This window comes from Crotalus tigris, unplaced genomic scaffold, assembly GCF_016545835.1.
Source record: "Crotalus tigris isolate CLP2741 ecotype Arizona unplaced genomic scaffold, ASM1654583v1 scf7180000019011.417310, whole genome shotgun sequence".
NCBI classification, from domain to species: Eukaryota; Metazoa; Chordata; class Lepidosauria; order Squamata; family Viperidae; genus Crotalus; species Crotalus tigris.
In genome coordinates this window covers 245,163-267,541 of record NW_024097325.1, presented here as the reverse complement: position 1 = coordinate 267,541, position 22,379 = coordinate 245,163, and the positions used below count along the sequence as shown (strand labels likewise).

The 22,379-nt window shown below is 40.0% G+C and overlaps 1 protein-coding gene across 2 annotated transcripts in view; it reads left to right on the top strand.

Annotated features, from left to right (window-relative positions):
* NFATC4 (nuclear factor of activated T cells 4) overlaps positions 1-22,075 on the top strand; it is a 37,176-nt gene extending 15,101 nt beyond the window's left edge. For both annotated transcript variants that reach the window (XM_039358366.1, XM_039358364.1), the window contains 8 exons: positions 5,254-5,416; positions 11,808-12,007; positions 15,009-15,181; positions 16,323-16,463; positions 18,227-18,282; positions 18,557-18,683; positions 18,773-19,294; positions 21,120-22,075. In XM_039358366.1, the coding sequence (XP_039214300.1) occupies positions 5,254-5,416; positions 11,808-12,007; positions 15,009-15,181; positions 16,323-16,463; positions 18,227-18,282; positions 18,557-18,683; positions 18,773-19,294; positions 21,120-21,187 (1,450 nt within the window). In that variant the 3' untranslated portion in view covers positions 21,188-22,075. The remainder of the gene's footprint in view (positions 1-5,253; positions 5,417-11,807; positions 12,008-15,008; positions 15,182-16,322; positions 16,464-18,226; positions 18,283-18,556; positions 18,684-18,772; positions 19,295-21,119) is intronic.
* The last annotated feature ends 304 nt before the right edge of the window (positions 22,076-22,379 follow it).

The following is a 22,379-nucleotide window of genomic DNA, read 5'->3' as shown; positions in this document are numbered from 1 at the left end:
CCCCTTCATCATTAGAGCACCATAGTAGTCTGAAATCAGACCTTCCTTTTTATCTTTTATCATCCCTACCCTACCAAGTAGTTAGTTTGGCGTGAATTTTTTCTCCAAAAGCTTTTGCCTGATTGTAGCTCTCGTTCCCTTCCCCCAAATTTTAGTTTCTTTGGCCCAGGGTGATGGGGCACACCGGATCCCCATTCTTTTAGCCACCTTCAAACCGGCTGGCCTGACTTTGCCACTTGAGGCTCTGTCAGCATTTTGGTCCGACTGCCAGTGGGTCTGGTGTATAAAAACAACTTGTCAAGCCAGCCCAGGCAGAAAGGCTGATGTCTCCTGTTACACATCCCAGATCCCAGCTCCAGGGCTGTTGAGATGGGTTGCTGGCATAAACAGACTGTGGTTTCGTTCCCTGTTAAGGTAAGCAGTTGGATCTGAAGAATTTTGCCTGCGTGGTAGAAAAGAGCCTTTTTACTTTGGTGCATGCCGCCAGTCCCTTTTATAATTCCAGAGTACAGGGTCAGCTTCATTCTATACTATACCCCATCATTTTTTTTTTTTGTAAAGAAATACCAGTTAGAATTTTCAAAAGTCCCTTTTGAAATTTATCTGCTGCATTTCTAATGAGTGCTTTCTCCCAAGGTCAGATAGAGTGGATATAAACTGAAGGAATTTAAAATGAAGATCTGAACTATTAGCTAATAGAATAGAATAGAATAGAATAGAATAGAATAGAATAGTTTGAAGGGACTTTGGAGATCTTCTAGTCCAGTGGTTCTCAACCTTTCTAATGCCGCGACCCCATAATACAGTTCCCCATGTTGTGGTGACCCCCAACCACTTATACATCACTGGGTGCTAGGGGCGTGGCCAAAGAAAAGGGGGGAAAAATGGCAGACAGCCTTGTTTGGCGACCCCCGTGAAATGGTCGTTCGACCCCAAATGGGGTCCCGACCCACAGGTTGAGAACCACTGTTCTAGTCCAACCCCCTGTTCAGGCAGAAAACCTTATACCATTTCAGACAAATGGTTGTCCAGTCTCTCCTTAAAAACGTCCAGTGTTGGAGCATTCACCGCTTCCAGAGGCAGGTTGTTCCACTGGTTAATTGTTCTGTCAGGAAGTTTCTCCTTAGTTCTAGGTTGCTTCTCTCTTGGTTAGTTTCCATCCATTGCTTCTTGTCCTGATAATGGACCTATTGGGAGGAATATGAACTGTAACCTCTATTCACCAGTCAATCTTTTCAGTTTTCTTAAGAATAATGTTGGAAGTTCAGATTAGGTTCATGAGCGGCTAAATTCAGGATATTTTTCCTTAGAAAGTCTGATGCTTTGAAAGGGTTAAGGAGACCTTTGTAGGAATAAGGGGGGGGGGAATCACTTGCTAGTTTCATTGGCTATAAAGGTCACTTTTTTCCTGAAATGTAGGTAGTCTTTGATTTATGACTAGTCATTTGGAGTTACAACAGCTTCGAAAAGAGTTCTTTACATATAGCCCTTCCGGTGGTTGTAAAATGTCACATTACTATATTTCAGGCACTTCACAATCGGCTCACATTTCAACTGGTTGCAATATCCTGCAATGACCTGACCCCGATTCGCATCATTTTTAGTTAGTTTGAAAGAATGTGTTTGTACCTATGATCACAAGATTCATTTAACAACTCTATAAAAATGGTCATAACATTGGGTCTGGTAACTTGGGTGCCTCAACTTACCACCATCACAACATATGACCAAATTTATGGTCCTAGTTATGATTATAAGTTGAGGACTACTTATACAGTTTCATCCCATTTTTACACAAATTTGCTATTTTTTAATCATTAGCAAGCCAATACTGTTTTACATGCAGTTTTCTTTAATCCTTGTATTTTACATGCATTTTTTAAAAACTACATTGCAAAAAAAGAGAGAAAAATATGGAAAACAAATGAATATTTCATCCGTGCAGTGTGTCAGAAAATGAAAATTGGGACAGTGGTGCAACTATTATTAAAACACACACCAAACAAATGTCATTTCCATCTCCATGGATGATGATCCAGTTTCTTTTGAGAACCCTGGTTCTTTGTATTTTAATTTTGAATTGCACTGAAGGAAGTCTCCTATTACTATTACTACTACTACTACTGTTACTATTGTTGTTGTTGTTGTTATTATTATTATTATTAGACAACATTGTAGGATCACTTTTAACTAAATCCATGAACTGAGCATTTTGAGGTCCCATCTTAAAATGGATACCATAAAACCGAAAACAACACAAGAACAGATTAACTTAAATGATCACATAGATTAGAAGATCTACTGTTAAATTTAGCAATCTAACAATAACAATATTTTCCACATGAGAAAAAATGGTGTAAAGCAAGTTCATAAAATTATGTATAATATTCAACAGCACAAAGATTACTTCCTCCTCTCCTTTCCCCCTTCACTTTCAGTTGACATGATACTGTGAAGTTTATTTGAAAAAAGAGCCCAAAATTGCCTTTACAAAATATAAAATAACTGTAAAATGAATACATGGAATTCAGTATGGCATTCTATGGTAGCCAAGGCTTTGCACAATTGAACAACTTGCTGAGGTACAATAAAGCCTCCATAGTTTGAAGCAGTATATCCTCAGAATGCCAGGCTCTAAGACCAGGATGAAATCCAAATGGTCCTTGACTTAAAATCACGAATTGAGTCCAAAATGTCTGTTATTAAGCAAAACAGTTGCTAAATGAGTTTTGCCACATTTTATGACTTTTCTTGCCACAGTTATTAAGGGAATCACTATAGTTATGTTAGTAACATGGTTGTTAAGTGAATCTGGCTTCCCCATTGACTTTTCTTATCAGAAGGTCATAAAATGTGATCACATGACTCTGGGATAGTGCAACAGTCACAAATATGAGTCAGTTATCAAGAATCTGAATTTCTTTTTTGAAATTTTTTTTTAATTTTTTTAAAACATACAATCATTTATAAAAATACAATAAAATTTTAAGGTAGGAAAAAAAAAAACCTCTTACCCTCCCTCCCACCCCCAACCCCCCTCCCTTCACTTCCCAGAGCAGAATACAGGGTTAATTAAAAAAAAAAATTATAATAATTAAGAAAAAAGAAAAAAAGAAAAAAAAGAAAGGAAGAGAAAAAAAATATCATAATTAACCTTTAACTCCATAACCTATAAAACAATTCTCTATAATATTTAATATTCATTCATAAAATAAATGAAACTTTTTAATGCCATACTTTTTCTGAATATAATCTATCCACCTTCCCCATACAGTAATATATCTTTCTTGTGTATGATCCTTTAAATAAGCAGAAATTTTTGCCATTTCTGCAAAACTAGATACTTTAAATATCCATTCTTCTAAAGTAGGCAAGGAATCTTTCTTCCAATATAAACCTACTAGTAACCTTGCTGCAGTTAATAAATTCAACATCAAAGTAGTTTCTTTTTCATTTAAGTCAACAAAAATACCAAGTAAAAATAGTTGAGGAGTAAACTTTATCTTTTTTCTAAAAATCTTTTGAATGTTCCACCAAATCATAATCCAAAAAGCCTTCACTTTTTTACAATTCCACCAAATATGAAAGTATGTCGCATCATTGTTGCCACATCTCCAACATTTGGGCTGTATATTGGAATACAAAGAAGATAATTTTTTAGGATCTAAGTGCCATCTATAAAACATTTTATAAAAATTTTCTCTCAAATTTTGAGCTTGTGTAAATTTAACATTTCTTATCCAAATTGTCTCCCATAAATCCAATGAGATCGGCTCCTGTATATTCTGAGCCCATTTAATCATACAGTCTTTAACCAATTCTGTTTCCGAATCTAACTCTAATAAAACATTGTATATTCTTTTTATATGAGCCGGACTTTGGTTTTTAATCTGAATAACCAATTGTCTATCTTCTAGTGTTATTCCCTCTTTCTTGTCTACAGTCCATCTATCCATTATTTGTAAATATTGAAACCATGACTGTAGAATATTTTGCTGCCTTAATACATCTAGGGATTTCAAATGCCAATTCGAACCAGAGCAAATTAACAATTCTTTATACGAGATTTTATCAAAATTTGTCCCCTTAGAAGTTCCCTCAATTGCATGTCTGGGAATCCCCCAGATATCTGAATTTCGATATTGTGACCATGTGGATGCTGCAATGGTCATAAGTGTGAAAAATGGTCATACGTCACTTTTTTCAGTGCCACTGTAACTTCGAACAGTGATTAAACAAATGGTTGTAAATTGAGGACTATCTGCATTTGTTGCCACTGAATAGAAGATGGATAAACTTTAGTTCTAAAGAGCGAAGCTCTTCTTGCACTGAAAATCTGACATAAGGGAAGTTGGAATATGATTGGATCTTCCTTCTACTAAACTGAAAATACCTTTCCAGCTGAACTGGCAGGGCAATGTTTTAAATGCTTGCAGTAGAAGTTCTTCCTGTATTACCTAGGAAGTAAACTAGGAAGTAGCAGGATTTGGGTTTGGCCAGTCTAGGGAAAAGAAGGACTAGGGAGGATATGATAGCAGTATTACAGTATTTGAGGGGCTGCCACAAAGAGGAGGGGTTCCATTTATTTTCCAAAGCACCAGAGGGCAGGATAAGAAACAATGTATGGAAACTAATCAAGGAGAGAAGCAACCTGGAATTAAAGAGAAACATCCTAACAGTGAGGACAACTAGTCAGTGGAACAGCTTGCCTTCAGACGTTGTGGGTGTTTCATCACTGGAGGTTTTTAAGAAGAGCCTGGACAGTCACTTGTCTGAAATGGTATAGGATCTCCTGCTTGAGCAAGGGGCTGACTATAAGACCTCCAGGGTTCTTTCCAGCTCTATTCTGATTTTGATTCTAAATGTTTTGGATCCAGTAGTTATGAACACTAGAGGTGGGAAGAAGTTTAAAGACTTGTAGTAGCAGCCAGATGTGATATTTGGGGGATGGAATATGTTATTGTGCTGGTGTGTTGCTTGGATTTTGATCTAAGCCCTAATTGTGTGGTAAACCCCATATTTTATGCCCAAAAGAGACCCTCAGCAGCTGCCCAAGTGACCAAGATTTGGCTAAAAAAAAAATGGTCTGATTTCCAGGATATTCATCTGACAGCAGAGATGGCAGCCTTTGGGCTTCTTGAATTGTCCAGTCTTACCATCACATTGACCTGACAACCCTCTGTTCCACCTTGTAGAGATGGTCTACCAAGGTCAACCTCAAAGGTCTTTCTGCTTTCCTTCACTTCTCAACAGATCTTCTGCTCTTCCACCTCTGGACTGGCCTCTCCCCAGTCAGTACGAGCAGTATGAATTGAAGATCGAAGTGCAGCCTCGAACCCATCACCGTGCCCACTATGAGACGGAGGGCAGCAGGGGTGCCGTGAAAGCCACTCCAGGAGGACATCCTGTGGTGAAGGTAACTGAGGGATAACATTCTAGGCATAATTTTTTTACTGGTTGCCATGATGGCCCTTTGATCATAATGAGTAGTACACATTAAAGAGCCAGTTTGGTCTATTGGTTAAGAAAGGTGGAGACTGTGAGTTCAAAGTCTCATCTTAGCCATGAAAACCAACTGGATGACCTTGGGCAAGTCATTCTCTCTCACCTAACTCACCTCACAAAGTTGGTGTTGTGGGAAAAATAGGAAGAGGAAGGTTGTATTGGGTATGTCTGCTGCTTTGAATTATTTGAAAAAAAATAATGGTGGTGGAATATAAATTAATAAAATAAATTGTCCCTCTCATTAGGGTTCTCACTAAGCCACGGTTAAGTTAACCACGGTTGAGTTCATTTGCATGAGGATTTTCAAACACAGTGGCTGAATTTGGGCAACATGTTAAGCCAAAAGTCAAGGAATTATAGCATGACTTAAATAGAAAGGGCTCAATTCAAATCTCCTCCAGATATCTTAGTCTTATACAGATGCTTTAGACTGAAAGAAGCTGAATCTTACCAGGAGTTGTCAGATTCCAATTCTCATCACACTCATTGCCATTAATGTACAATGGGCATTGTAATCCAACTTCTAAAATAATGTGTTTCACTTGACATTGTATGGGACATTCTCACTTTTGAATGTTTTACAACTCTGTGTTCAGGATCGGAGTCCATCAGAGACCCGAGTATCTCAGTATAAAAGGGAGAAGAATATGATTTTTCATCCATCTTTTTCTCTTATGAGCTACATAATGTTTCTTAACCTTGGCAACTTTAAGCTATATGGAATTCAACTCCTAGAATTTCAAAGCTAGCACGATGTCTGGGGGATTCTGGGACTTGAAATCCACGCAGCTTAAAGTTTCCAAGGTTGAGAAACACTGTGCTAGTTTTTTTTTTTTTTTTGTCTTTCTGTTGTTGGTAAGTTGCTTGGAACAAAAATATGTATTTCTCATTTTTCTTCAGAAATGCATTCTCCAACCATATCCTTCTGTGTCTGTGAGACAGGCCAAATTTTAACTCTCAGATATGGTAAAATAGTCAAGAGAGGGATGTTTTATGTACAGAAGTGCTCTATAAAATGCAAATTGTTTTTAAGTTGGATTCACATGTTCTTCCTTCCTTCAGACACACATCAAAATAGAGCATCAATGACACAAACCTCCCTCTTGGTTTAAGGAAATTGTACATATTTCTTCCAGTTTGGGGTGTATTTAGTGGCTGGAAGGAGGCACACAATTTTCTGTTTGCCTTAATTTAAGTTTGAACTTAAGGCAAGACTTTTTTCTGAGCATATTCTGATGCCTTTCTGAAGTCATCCCATAATTACCATTCCATCTTTTTTATGTTACAAACTCAGCTGCCTTCAAGAAGAATGATTCCACAGCTTGCTGTCCCAAAGATTATGTTTTTGTTTTCATTGTTTTATATTTTGAATCCCTCTTCATTTCACATCCAATCTCTGGCTGTTATTTTTTGTTTGTTTGTTTGTGCATGCATGTGTCTGTCTGTGTGGTATGACATTTTCAGATGTGGAGTAATCTGCAAAGCAAAGTCAGAGCTTTTGGAGAGGTTGCGGGAACAGGAATAGGAGGGGGTGGGAAGTCTAGTTGGAAAAGCTTCTTCCAGAAATCCCAAAGACGAAAACTATTCCCACTTCAAAGACTTCCCTTGCTGTGTACAAAGCAACAAAACAAAGCCCAGCACAAATGTCATGGATTTTTTTCTTCTTCAGAAATTGTGAAATAGATGCCCACTATATTTAGCTTACAGAAACATTTTCTTTTAAATATGGGAGTGAGTGGGTGATATTTGGCCAGCTTGAGCTCATAATGAAGAAAGAAAGATGGAGATGGAAAATTGGGTTTTCAGCCTGATGTCATTTGGGTGCATGTGTCCTCTCTTTGCATTAGACTTTAACCCCCATCATTCAGCAGGATGGGCCAGGATGAGATAGGGCGATGAGAAGTGTAGCGTAGAATTGGGTATGTCTAGTTTAATTTAAAAAAAAAAGACTAGGGGTGATGGGATAGCTTTGTTCCCATATTTGAGAGGCTACCACAAAGAAGAGGGGGGTCAACCTATTCTCCAAAGCGCCTGAAGGCAGGAAAAGAAACAATGGATGGAAACTTATCAAGGAGAGAACCAATCTAGAACTAAGGAGAAATTTCCTGACAGGGAGAACAATTAATGGCTTGCCTGAGTTGAGGATGCTCCAGCTCTGGAGTTTTTAAACAAGAGATTAGACAGCTATTTGTCTGAAATGGTATAGATTTTTCTGCTTGAGCAGGGGGTTGGACTGGATGACCTCCAAGGTCTCTTCCAACTCCATCATTCTGTTAATCTAGCACTTCTTTTTAAGAAGAGACTAGACAGTCACTTGTCTGAAATGGTATAGGTCAGAAGTGGCGAACCTATGGCACGCATGCCAGAGGCGGCACTCAGAGCCCTCTCTGTGGGCACGCACACGCACTGTCGTCCCAGCCCTGCCTCCCCCTGAGGCCTCCTCATCAGCACCCCCCGAAGGAGAGTTGTCCCCGGGTGTGGAGCAGCGCAGCCAAGCACATGGCATCTGGGCAGCAGGGACAAGACTCTGCCCTTGCGCCCCTTGATGCTGTGGGGTGCGGATGGAGGGCATGTCCATCATGGCACTGCAGGGCTACCTGAGCTATCTGCGGCAGGCCATGGAGGTGGTGGGTGGCCCGGCAGGTGGGCGGGGTGGGGCGGGAGTGGAGCCAGCAGGGCAGAGCGACGAGGGTGAGGGGGGGCAGGGTGATTTTTAGGCACTCGGTCTCTAAAAGGTTCACCATCACTGGTATAGGTTCTCCTGCTTGAGCAGGGGGCTGGACTAGAAGACCTCCAAGGTCTTATTCTATTCTATTCTAGTCTAGTCTAGCCTAGTCTAGTCTAGTCTAGTCTAGTCTAATCTAGTCTAGTCTAGTCTAGTCTATTCTTATTGACTGATATGACCATCATGAACTCTTCATTGTATTAGATCCCAGTCCTTCTTCCTCACACATAATTTTAATCCTTCAAATTTTCTGTTTGTGAGATTTTTCACCCCGGTTAACTGGAGAGAAAGAAAGGAGTGTCTTTCTGGCTTTGATCAATTTATCTCTCCACCCTCCCATTTAGACACCGCATCCTGGGCCTGCTTCAATCTCCCCTTCCAGGCCACAAGTCAAGTCTGCCCTTTCCCACGCTCTGATTCCTAAATCACAGCATTGCTTTTCTCTGTCCATCTCTACGTCACGAGATTGTGAGCTGTAGAGAAAGCAAGTGGTGCTGGAAGAGATGGAAAACCTTGTGCACAAACAAAGACTCCTTACTTGTGTACTTCTCTGACAAATTCCTTGGCTTTCCAGCCTCACTTTTCCTTAAAAGATCAATTCGTGCCTTGTTGAGGTTTCTGGTTTATTTTTTTTTTTTAGGTTTTTTTTTTTAAATCAAAGCTTTTTTTTTTCCTTTCCATTTTACAGTACTTTTGCAGTTAGCTTGCTTCTGATTTTCTTCAAACCCTCCCCCCTCCACTTCCAAAGTTGGCAAGCTGCTTCTCTTGAGTTTCCCCTCCAGCCCCCTCCAGTTTTGTGGAATGTTCCATCTGCAGTATGTTTGGGGGGGGGGGAGAGAGAAATGTAAAAAGGGAGCATCTCAAATCGAGTGCAGCTGTGACTGCTTGGCTTCTGATGGAAAACATCTGGCCAACCCCTTGAGGCGAGACCACCGAACTGCTGAAGTCACCAGCTGCACTGTTGTGGGTTCCTGAAGAAGGGAGAATGGTAGTGAAGGCAAGGAATGAATGGTATAGAAGGGGAGGTTTAATTTAAGCCAGGGATTTGCCCTGTAGCCTATTTTTAAATTACAGGAATTTAGCCTTCTGGAGAAGCTGAAGGACACATCGCAGCCAGCCCTTCCCTTTCAACTAACTCTTGATAACTATTCAGGTGCCCCCTTTCTCCTCCTACTGGTTGGAAGTGGTGATGGGTGCCAACTAAATCTGGGGGTTAATAATACTAATGATGATAAAGTTGGAAGGGACCTTGGAGGTCATCTAGTCCAACCCCCTGCTCAGACAGGAAACCCTATACCATTTTGGACAAAGGGCTGTCCAGTTTCTTCTTAAAAACTTCCAGTGTTGGAGCATTCACCGCTTCTGGAGGCAGGTTGTTCCACTGGTTAATTGTTCTAACTGTCAGAAAGTTTCTCCTTAGTTCTAGGTTGCTTCTCTCTTTGATTAGTTTCTACCTGTTGCTTCTTGTCCTGCCTTCAGGCGCTTTGGAAAATAGCTTTATTTTATTTTTTTGCATCTGGAGATTAATTCTGCTACAGTACATGCATCCCCTGAGCACTTTCTCCTCACTGAAATCATGGCATTTTCAAGGATACTTAATCATAATAGAACTGGAAGGGACCTTGGAGGTCTTCTAGTCCAACCTCCAACTCTCCATACCATTTCAGACAGCTGGCTGTCCAATCTATTTTTAAAAACCTCCAGTGATGGAGCACCCATGGTTTCTGGAGGCAAGCTGTTCCACTGGTTAATTGTCCTCATTGTCAGGAAGTTTCTCTTTTATTCCAGGTGGCTTCTCTCCTTGATTAGTTTCCACACTCCTGAAAGCTTTGAGCTTCGAGATGTCCTTTCCTTTATTTCCTGGTTTTGAAGCACAAACAACCTATCCTGATCCCACCAGATTTTGAAAAAAAAAAATGTAACAGAGCTGGAGAAGGTTGAGAGGAGGGTAACCAAGATGATCAAGGGCCAGAGAGGCTTCTGTATGAGAGGCAGTTGTGTCATTTGGAGTGTTTTAGTCTACAAAAGAGGAGAATGAGAGGGGACATGGCTGAGGTGTAAAGAATTATGCATGGTGGACAAAGTAAAGGAAGAGCTGGTTTCCCCTTCTCCAAATGGTTCAGACAACCATTTGTCTGAAATGGTATAGGTTTCCTGCCTGAGTAGAAGGTTGGACTAGAAGACCTCCAAGGTTCTATTCTATTCTATTCTATTCTATTCTATTCTATTCTATTCTATTCTATTCTATTCTATTCTATTCTATTCTTTTGTTGTTAATTGCGAAGTCATGTCCGACCCATTGCAACCCCATGGACAACGTTCCTCCAGGTCTTCCTGTCCTCTACCATCTTCTGGAGTCCATTTAAGTTCACACCTACTTCTTCAGTGACTCCATCCAGCCATCTCATTCTCTGTCATCCCCTTGTTTTATTGCCCTCAATCTTTCCCAGCATTAGGCCCTTCTCCAGTGAGTCCTTCCTTCTCATTAGGTGGCCAAAGTATTTGAGTTTCAACTTCAGGATCTTGCCTTCTAGAGAGCAGTTGGGGTTGATCTCTTCTAGGACTGACCAGTTTGAATGGCTTGCAGTCCAAGGGACTCACAGGAGTCTCCTCCAGCACCACAGTTCAAAGGCCTCAATTCTTTGGCGCTCAGCCTTTCTTATGGTCCAACTTTCACAGCCATACATTGCAACTGGGAAAACCATGGCCAGGACTATATTAGAACCAATTTCACCCAATGAAATTGAAACCTGAAATAATCAGGACAGACAAAAGGATTTCATTTAAATATAGGTAGTCTTATGATAGGTAGACTATGATCATAATTGAACACAAAATTTAGGTTGCTAAGCGAGACAGTTAAGTGAGTTTTGCCCCATTTTACCACCTTTCTTGCCACGGTTGTTAAGTGAATCATGACAGTTGTTGAGTTAGTAACACAGCTGTTAAGTGAGTCTGGCTTCCCAATTGACTTTGCTTGCCAGAAAAAAAATATATGATTGTTTTTCACATTTACGACCGTTGCAGCATCCCCATAGTCATGTGATCAAAATCCGGATGCTTAGAAACTAGTTCATATTTATGATGTTTGCAGTCCCAGGATCATGTGATCCCCTTTTTGTGACCTTCTGACAAGCAAAGTCAATGGGGAAGCCGAATTCACTTAACAACTGTGTTATTAACTCAACAACTGCAGTGATTCACTTAATAACTATGGCAAGAAAGGTCATAAAATGGGGCAAAATTCACTTAGCAACTGTCTTGCTTAGCAACAGAAACTTTAGACTCAGTGGTGTTTGTAAGTCAAGGATTGCCTATATCAAGAACAAAATGGAATCCCTCTCAAAAAACCCCTACCAAATAAAATGCAAGATAGGCATCCACAGCCAATTGGCTAGGAACAAAGTCACACTAAAAATATGTATTTCACAATACTTGGAATGTTGGATTTAAAAATCTGTTGTCTGAGAATCATTGCCAGGTCTTAATGCATTGTCCTCCCCAAATATTTGACACATGGAACTATGCATCGAAGTAAGGAAATGAGTTTATGACATTCTTCTCTTTTCCATTCAAGCTTTTAGGTTACGATGAAAAACCCCTGACATTACAAATGTTCATTGGTACGGCGGATGAGCGAAACCTACGTCCTCATGCTTTCTACCAGGTGCATCGCATCACTGGAAAAATGGTGGCCACCACAAGTTATGAATCTATCATCAGTGGAACCAAAGTTCTTGAGATGTCTCTGCTGCCCGAGAATAACATGGCAGCCAAGTAAGTTGCCTTTAGGAGCCGAAAAGTGGAGGGATGAAGAGAGGACTTGTCCATCTGGGTGATGATATAAAGATGAAGAAAGATTTGGTCCTTTCTCAACCTTATGCTTTTCTTTTCCTTCTTAATTTTTGTTTCAAGAAGGAGAAAGAGAAGAACCTAAAAATATCACCTTCAGTTCATTTCAAATTTTAAAAACAAGATGATCTGAGTTGGGAAACATGGCAAAATTAATATATAAAATATAAATAAAAAAGGAGGAAAAGAAAAAATATTCAATAAAATATCTATGGAGATTCTCAGTCATCCAGGTCATAGTTACCTCAAAGATACTTTTTCTCGAGGTAATAGGACTTTCCTGTTTTTCTTTGAAGACGTTTTGCTTCTCGTCTAAAAAGTTTCTTCAGCTTCTTTGCTTGTTGGATGAGAAGCGAAACGTCTTCAAAGAAAAACAAGAAAGTCCAGTTGTTTTCCCTCTTGGCTATTCGTATCTTCCAAGTATTCACAAACCAATTGAATGTTAAATTAAATATAATAGAGATATAAGCTACAAAAGGCCTGCATTCACAAAGGTACCAGCATCCCATGGTCACATGATCACTATTTGGAACCAGCTTCCAATAGGCAGTCATTGGGGAAGCTGGTAGGAAGTCACAAATCATGGTCATGTGACATCATGCTTAACAACATGCAGTGATTTGCTAATGGTCACAGCTGGAATTATTGTTAAGTATGGTCACATGATACTTCATTTTATCGCCATGTCACTTAGTTTCGGAGTTGCCAGTCCCAATTGTGATTGGTAAGTGAAAACTATCTGTATAATTGTCTTGGTTTCAGATATTGATTGATTGATTGAATGAATACATTTATAATCTGATTCAGTCAGATGATTCTAAATGCTTCACAAGAACAGAAGCCAGAGTCAATGTAACAATAAATTACAATAGTACCATATAAAATCTAATACAATACACAGTTATAGTTCCACCTAATGATACCCTCAGTATCATTCATTATTACGTATTATTATGCAGCTTAAAAGGTTATGTTATGTTATTTCTAAAAGATAGGGAAAGATAATTTTGTGTAGTGGTTAAGGTGCTAGTCCAGAAACCAAGAGATTGTTAGTTCTAATCCTGTTTTAGGCATGAAAACTGGCTGGGTTTCTTTGGGCCAAACATTGTCTCTCAGCCCAATTCCAGGGCTGTTATTGTGGGGAAAATAGGAGGTGGAAGTATTGTGTATGTTTGCCATCTTGAGTTATTTGGAATACTTGAGTTACTTGGAATACTGCATCCAGTTTTGGGCACCACAATGTAAAAAAGATGTTAAGACTCTGGAATGAGTGAAGAGAAGAGCAACAAAGCTGATTAGGGGACTGGAGGCTAAAGCATATATAGGACAGTTTCTGGAACTGGGTATTTCTAATTCAATGAAAAGAAGGACCAGGAGAGACATGATAGCAGTGTTCTAGTATCTCAGGGGTTGCCACAAAGAAGAGGGAGTCAAGCTATTTTCCAAAGCACCTGAAGGCAGGACAAGAAGCAATGGATGGAAACTAATCAGGGAGAGAAACTGGAACTGAGAAAACATTTCCTGGCAGTTAGAACAATTAATCATGAAACAACATGCCTCCAGAAGTTGTGAATGCTCCAACCTGGAAGTTTTTAAGAAGAGATTGGACAACCATTTGTCTGAAATGGTATGGGGTTTACTGCCTGAGCAGGGGGTTGGACTAGAAGACTTCCAAGGTCCCTTCCAACTGTGTTATTCTATTCTATTCTGTTCTGTTCTGTCTGTTCTGTCTGTCCTGTTCTGTTTATAAAAAATAATAAAGGTGAGATAAAAACAAGTAAATGTGTTACCTCTTTCCTAGGCTGCATTCCATCTCATCCTCTTTCTTCGTCCATGATTGTTTTTGAATTTATTGATTTAAGAGAAGTAAAACTAGAATATTCCAGTTATCCAAAATGTTTCTTGGTTAATATTATTATTATTATTATTATTATTATTATTATTATTATTATTATTATTATTAATAATAATAATAATAATAAAGTAGTAGTAGTAGTAGTAGTAGTAGTAGTAGTAAAGTTGGAAGGGACCTTGGAGGTCATCTAGTCCAACCCCCTGCTCAGGCAGGAAACCATATACCATTTTGGACAAATGGCTGTCCAGTCTCTTCTTAAAAATATCATGGGTGATCAGATTTTAAGTTAAAATACTTCCAATTTCCCTTTGCCATTTTTTCATGAGCTATTTTAGAAGAACTTGTTATGAGTCCTCAAACCAGAGTAAAAAATAATAACAGTATAACAGAGTTGGAAGGGATCTTGGAGATCTTCTAGTCCAACCCCCTGCTCAGGCAGGAAATCCTATACCATTTCAGACCAATGTGTGTCCAATTTCTTCTTAAAAGCCGCCATTGATGGAGCACCCACAATTTCTAAAGGAAAACCATTCCATTGATTAATTGTTCTATTCTAACTGTCAGGAAATGTCTCCTTAGTTCTAGGTTGGTTCTCTGCTTGATTAGTTTCCATCCCTTATTTCTTCTCCTGCCTTCAGGTGCTTTGGAAAATAGATTGACCTCCCCCCCCTTCTTTGTGGCAGCCGCATAGATATTGGAACACTGTGGTCATGTCACCCCTAGTCCTTCTTTTCATTAAACTAGACACACCTAACTCCTGCAACCGTTCTTCATATGGTTTAGGCTCCAATCCCAAACACGCCCAATACGTCTTCCTCCTCCTATTTTCCCCACAAAAACAATCCTGTGAGATGGGTTGGGCTGAGAGTGAATAGTTGACCCAAAGTCACCTGGCCAGTTTTCATGCCTAAGATAGGACTTGAACTCACAAGAAAAGTAATGTATCTCCACCTTTCTTTCCTTTAAAAATAAAGATACCTAAGTTCCATTGATCCAGCAGAAGAATTTTCATTTCTCTTTTTTTTTTTGGTTTCTTCTGGATCTCTTCCTCCCCACTCCCCAACCCACCAGCATCGATTGTGCAGGAATCCTAAAACTGCGTAATTCAGACATTGAGCTGCGCAAGGGCGAGACGGACATTGGGCGCAAAAACACACGGGTCCGGCTGGTATTTCGGGTTCATGTCCCACAAGGAAATGGCAAAGTAGTCTCCATCCAGACGGCTTCTGTGCCCATTGAATGTTGTGAGTATTGCTACCTCAGGGTATTAAAGTGACTGCTGGGGGCTGTCCTCAAGATGGTTCAAAAGAAAGTTGAGGTGGTTGACTCTATATTGAGAGTGATGGGTATGTGAAACTGGAGAAGGGACCTTTCAGTTCTTGCCCATCATCAGCTATCCATCCATGGTAGCTCTGCTTCCAGCAACTGAGAAGGTTATTCCTGTTGAAAGTTTGCCTGGGGACATCTCCCCTTTACCCAGTGCTGAGTTAAAACATCCAGGTAAACCCCAGATTTGAGAACATAAAGGAAAATGGCAGTCAATTTAAAGTATGCACTCCAAAATACAGTATGTGCCTATGTATATACAAACATACTTGTGCACAAGTAACACACACACACACACACACACACACACACAGAGAGAGATACACATTTATTTATTAATTAATTATTAAATTTATTTCTCACCCATCTTGTAACGAAACAATTCTGAGCAGCTTACAGCATAAAACATTAAAATCGTAACATATAAATATATCCAAGACAATAAAACTAGATATTCTAATCCAATTAAGATTATAATTAAAAGATGAGGGAGGGAACAGGATGCACAGGGGTAGAAGGTGGGATTGCCTCTTAATTTATATTTATTTTATTTTATTTCATTTCATTTCATTATTTTATTTTATTTATTTTATTATTTTATTATTTTATTTTATTTTATTATTTATATTTATATTTTATTTTATTATTTTATTTTATTTTATTTTATTTTATTATCTTGTGAGTTTGCCAGAACTAACTCCCCAAGATTACACTAGGAGATCCCAAAGGGAAATTGTTAAAATCTCACAAGGCTTAGGAGAGATCCGAGTGGGTTTTGTTGCTTTTTCTTTTTTAAAAAAACATACTTTGCAGTGTCCAGTTATGTCGCAGCACAAGACACCTGTTGCCTGGGAAGGGTGTTGAGTCTTGTGCAAAAGACCTTCGAGCAATGATTGGCTTTTGGAAGCATGAAAGAAAAGAAAGTTGGCATTAAGGAAATGTTTTAGGAAGCCATTCTTATGTATAAGGTACAGTGGATGAGTTGGCCTGTAATCGCATTCCCCAATTCTGCTGTGAAAGAGCTAAGACTTTTAGACTCTCCCTGGTCCCTCTTTGCAGCTCAGCGTTCAGCACAAGAACTCCCACAAGTAGAGCATTACAGTCTTAGCGCCTGCTCAGTGCATGGTGGTGAAGAGATGGTCATCAGCGGAGCCAACTTTCTGCCAGAATCAAAGGTTGTTTTCATCGAACGAGGCCCTGGTAAGTGAAGTCTGGTTCAGTTCCTCCTTTCCTTTCCTTTCCTTTCCTTTCCTTTCCTTTCCTTTCCTTTCCTTTCCTTTCCTTTCCTGTCCTTTCCTTTCCTGTCCTGTCCTGTCCTTTCTTTTCCTTTCCTTTCCTTTCCTTTCCTTTCCTTTCCTTTCCTGTCCTTCCCTTCCCTTCCCTCTTTCTTTATTTCTCCCCTTCTTCCTCCCTCCCTCCCTCCCTCCCTCCCTCCCTCCCTCCCTCCTTCTTTCTTTCTTTCTTTCTTTCTTTCTTTCTTTCTTTCTTTCTTTCTTTCTTTCTTTCTTTCTTTTCTTTCCCCTGCTGCATGGCAGGAAACTATCTGAGCAAAAGAATGGAATTCAAATTGAATTACCCACATTTGCTTAATTGGAGAACAACTTTACCCCTCCATGTAAATGCCTGCAAATTGCGGTAGTCGTATTTGCAGGTAAGAATAGAAAATGGGGGCAGGGGGAATATATGACAACTGCAGTGACATTATTGCATGCCCACATATGGAAAGGCTCAATACTATCTATTAGGGAGGAATACCGTAGTGGGTGAAGATGATGACATTTGCAGAGATGGCTAAATTGACTTCCTTGATTAAAGAAAAGTCAACTTCTATATTCTAAAGTCAACCTGTAGACTTGTTGCATTGAAACAGAAAAAAAGAATGGGATATTGATGATTGGAAAAAAATATGGATAATATTAAAAAGTAAAGGTTTTCTTTTTTGTAACCATAGGATAACTTTGCAATTATATTTGTATTTGCTGCAAAACAAATTATAAACTTTTTTTTCCTACTTCTCTTTATCTTGTCTTTCCTTACCTTGGTCTCTTTCATTTTCTCCCCCTTTTTTCTTTTTGTTTTTTTTTCTTGAATCTGTATTTGTTTCAGTTAGTATTTATATTCTCTTTAAAACTTCCAATAAAGATTTATTCAGAAGAAAATGTGGGATTGTATGGAGGAAGTCCTTAGGCTGGCCAGAGAAAATGCTGTCCACGTAGCCCGATACTGGGCAAATGTCATTTAGTTTTAATCCTGTTTATCTTACATGCCTTGTGACCCATTTTATACCTTATTTTATTTGCTCAGTGTTGAAGATTAGATGTTATCATTTGATGGTGCTTCTGACAAGAATAAAGAAAGAGTAGGCACACTGACACACACACACAATTTATCACACACAGAGAGACACAAATAACACACAAACACACACACAAACACACACAGGGAAAGCTCTAATACTGGGGCTAACAAGATCAGAAAACTGGCACAGCATGAGCTTGTCTTTCTACTCATCCTTTTGGGAAAGAATTGTCTTGAACTCAGGGGCATTTTTCTCTGGACTAAATATGATAGTAGTTGTGATCTCTAAAAGCTAAGACTACATTTTCCATTGACAGGTTTAGTGAACCATCAAACATGCCCACTGGACACAAAGTGTGGGCTATGATTGTTTTTAGCATCTCCTGCTTCTGATCTTCAGAAAGGGGTTGAGTGGATTAAGTGACTCTTTGGCTTGATCCAGAAAACTGTGCCTCCATCTCTTACACTGGGGGTGTCAAACTGCTGGCCCACGGGCCGGACACATCATTGGGAAGCCATGCCCACCCCATTGCCAGCAATGGCGAAAAAGCTCCAATATGTTGCGCGACGTCATGTGACGTCGCGAGTTTGACATGTCTGTCTTACACCAATACAGGTGTCTGATCCTTTGGCCTCACAGTGAACTAGTTCCTTTGTGGTTTCAGATGGAAAACTCCAGTGGGAAGAGGAAGCAAACGTTAATCGCTTGAAAAGCACAGAGGTGAGAATGAGAACTATAAACTATCATCTAAGGGGACAATATTGGAGATAATTTTTCTAGCCATGAAGTAGTATTTTTTCAGCATAGCAGCAGATGATGGACAGTGATTGAAGCAAGGCATTCTGTTCCTGGTTTCCTTAACATGGTTGTTTTCAGATATGTGGACATATATCTGAAGTCCTTATATCTGAAGAAAAAAACAAACCCAGATTGTGGGATTAACCTCCTCTATTGGATTTACTTGCCTTGACATCACTTTCTTCTCCTTCCACAGGCTTTGCTGACCCTCACTGTTCCCGAATACAGCAACAAGAGAGTTTCACGGCCCGTTCAAACATACTTCTATATTTCCAATGGGCGCCGGAAAAGGAGTCCAGCTCAAGGCTTCAAATATTTGCCTGGTAGATAGAACTGAAGATGGGAGATAATAATGGTTGGGTGCTAAAGTGTGCTTGATGATCCCTGTCAACCTTCTCCTTTTCTTCTCTAGTGATCTTCAAAGAAGAGCCACATCCGGATTCCACACCCCATACATTCGCACACATCACTCCCAATGTTCCTTTTTCACTACCGCCAGCACAAGGGGCCATGGATTTTTCCCCTTCCAGACCTCCCTTCTCTTATAGTCCTGAGCGCTCCCCACCTTGTTCCCCCTATGGCCCCAACTGGAGCCCTTGCTCATTCTCAACCCCTCCTCATTACAGCCCAGCCTTCCGTTTCCCTCCCAGTGAGACGTACGGGGACATTAATCTCTCTGTACCCCACCTTGCTCCTCCAAACCTGCCCCACCTTCACGCTTTAGATTGCCACCCTCCACCCTTCCAACTCCCTAGTCCACAACGCAGTCCTCACCCACCAGGACACAGAGAAACCCACAGTGGGGAGAGGTCACCAGAATGGACGGATCCAGACCTTGGATCCCAGGAGTTTAGCCCCAAGGAACTGGAGAAATCGGGATTCAGCAGTGGCTTCCGGGAAAACTTGCCTATCCATGGGATCACACTGGAAGAAGGTAAAGGTATATTTGTGAAGCTTTCAATAAGATTTGGTTTCAATTTAAGAAGAATGATGGTGTTTTTCCTCTTTTTTTCCTATTTGCAAAACATGGAAACCCAGCCCTTCCAAAATCAGGTCACAATGACAGAATAGCAATAGCAGTAGCACTTTGACTTAGATACTGCTCCGTAGTGCTTTATAGAACTCGCCAAGCTGTTTACAATGACAGTGTATTGCCTCCAACAATCTGAGGGGCAATATGCTGACCTCAAAAGGATGGAAATCTGAGTCAACCTTGAGCCTGCCAGGATCGAACTCATGGCTGTGTGCAGAGTTCACCTGCAATATTGCATTCTAACCACTGTGCTACCAGGGCTCCTGGTGTGAATGTTTGCCTGAAGCTTTTAGATCAGAGCTGCAGAAATCAAGATCACCCCAAGATGACAGGAATGAGAAACAGAAATTTCTCTTGCTTCCATCTAGTGGTCATATGGAGGTTTGCAGTCCAGATCTGGTAGCCTTGTGATAGGGCAGTTGGAAGGTTGGCATAGCTGGCTGGAAAGCTTGCTTCTCTTGAAAAAGTAACCTTCTTTATCAGTGGGACTCAGTTGTGTCAGAGTTGTATCTTGCTGATAATTCTAAATTAGCAAAGAGAGCAGAATGAGGCTGGCACTGTCATAGAAAATGACAGTCATAGAAATGATGTCATAGGCCACAGAAGGCAGCTGGCCCAGAATAAATGGCATTTATAGTCTTTCCACTTCCTGTTCAAAAAAATGAACGATTAAGCCAACCTTCATATTCACTTGTTCTCAAGTGATAGGTCCAATCAGGCTAATTTGAAAATAAGCTTCAACCAAGTGTGTTCATAGGACTAGCCTTAAACTTATTTTCAAAATATTGGGCGTTGAGTTAAACTTCCAGCTGAGTCCTACCTACCCTTAAACTTTGAATGATGGAGCAATTGGTAGTGGGCATTGACTGGCTACAATTTCAAAGAATTTTAGTGGAATTATAGAGGAAGAAAGCTGGGATTTCCCTGTCGTCTCCCATTCAAGAATAGACTCAATCCAACCTGTTTAGTAGTAGTAGTAGTAGTAGTAGTAGTAGTAATATAATAATAATAATAATAACAACAATAATAATCATAGTTGGAAGGAACCTTAGAGGTCATGTAGTCAACCCCCTGCTCAGGCAGGAAACCCTATACCATTTTAGTACTTTGAAGGTTGCTAGCTATTGCCATTGACTATAGACTTACATAGTGATAAGTCATAAATCATGATCTATAAGCCATGGTGGTTGGGGTTCACAGATCTTATACTAGCTGCTGATCTAGATTATTGTCTCAATTTTCCAGTGCACATACCTGGAAATACTAGAAGCTAAATCTGAGACACTGGACCTCAAAATCAGTACATGGTTGAATAATTCCTTTAGTGTTCCCCTTCAAATCCCTCCAGATCTCACGAGCATGAAAGTTAAATTACTACCCACTGTTTCTGCCCAATCTTCTTGCCTTTTCCTTCTTTGGTCATAAGATGAATAACTTAGGCCAGCAATGGAGCAGCCTACTACCAGATGAGAATTAGAAAGTCTTTATCCACCCACTGGGGCCTGGTAGGCTGTTAACACACTACCCTTGTTCGAAACAGATCTTAGGAATTATAATTCCAGGATTGTTGTTCATAATAATTTCCCACAATAACAAGTATTGCAGACTAAGCCTTAGAAATTTCAGTGGCTTGGTTAAGGCCACCTAGTGAGTTCACAAGCTTCTGTGTGGTGAGCTTTCCTTCACATTGGCTCTCTCTCTCTTTTTTTCTGACTACTCTCCCTAGTTACTGAGATCATTGGCAGGGACTTAAGTGACTTTCCGGAGCCATCCTGCGAAGGAGGACAGAGCTGAGAAACAACCAGAATCCTGGGGTTCATAAAGCTTCAAGAAGACTGGAGGTCAACCCAGCGAAAGCGAAGATGTCCGGGATCACACAAGAAACTGCCAGCTTCTGAGGATTTTGACATTGACGAATTTCCTTTTTTTAATTTTCTGCCTGTTTTTTATTTCAGTCTTCGATTAGGGGCCTCTTATAACTCAAGGCAGAGTCACACCATCATCACTCCAAGACTGGAGCATTTGTAGTCCTGAAGAAGTTGCTAAACTGCAATTCCCAGGCTCTAAGATTGACTGTGTTGGGAGACTGGATATCAGTTGCTTCATCATCTTTCTTCTACTTAATGGCCATCCTCTATCGGTCCATTTATTTATCTGGTACTCCAAGATAAAGAGTTTGGGCAAAGAGTGAGACTACCTATTGAGTTACCATGCCCTCTGTAAAGTTTAGTCCTTTCTCTATTTATCTACTCCACATTTACATATTGGGGAGCTGTATGTCCTATGATAATTGATTCCATTGACTAATCTATTTTATATGGCTATCTGAGAAAGAACCTCATTTTCCCAAGATATTGGGTCTATCCTGCACATCTGTCCAGAATTCTCTGTCATGTCCATCCTGTTTGTTTCCTGAAAACCAGCAAGAGGGTTGCCATGCTATCCACTTTGCCTTCTATCTAAACTACCTCTCATCCTTTCTTTAATGGAGAAGGCTTCAGATTTAGTCTCTGCCCAACCCCATCCCACTGTGGAGGGAGGATGGTATTATAGGAGATCTTTCTCAAACCATAACGTTCAAACAATGTTTGGTGATTATGAAACCCTCACAGATCTTTGTGCTTTCTCATTCTATGATCCCACAATGAAATGATCAATAAAGAAAGATAAGTGTTCCTAAAATTCTTGATCTTTGTATATCCTCTGGAAAACACATCTGGTTGATACAGAGAAACAAATCACAGAGGATGAATATGTGTAGATCTGTTTCATCCCATTTCTTCATGTTCCACAAGCTCTGTCCTACTCCTTTGCAGATGTTTAGGAAATAAGACCAGGGATTAAATAAACAAATAAAAGTTTCAAAAAGTACTTGCTAACAAACAGCTAAATTACTTGTGTTTGTCAAAGGAAGCCTTAATCCTGCATGTATCATAGGAGGATACATTTGTTGATGTCACTGAAAAGCGACTTATGTTGTAAACTT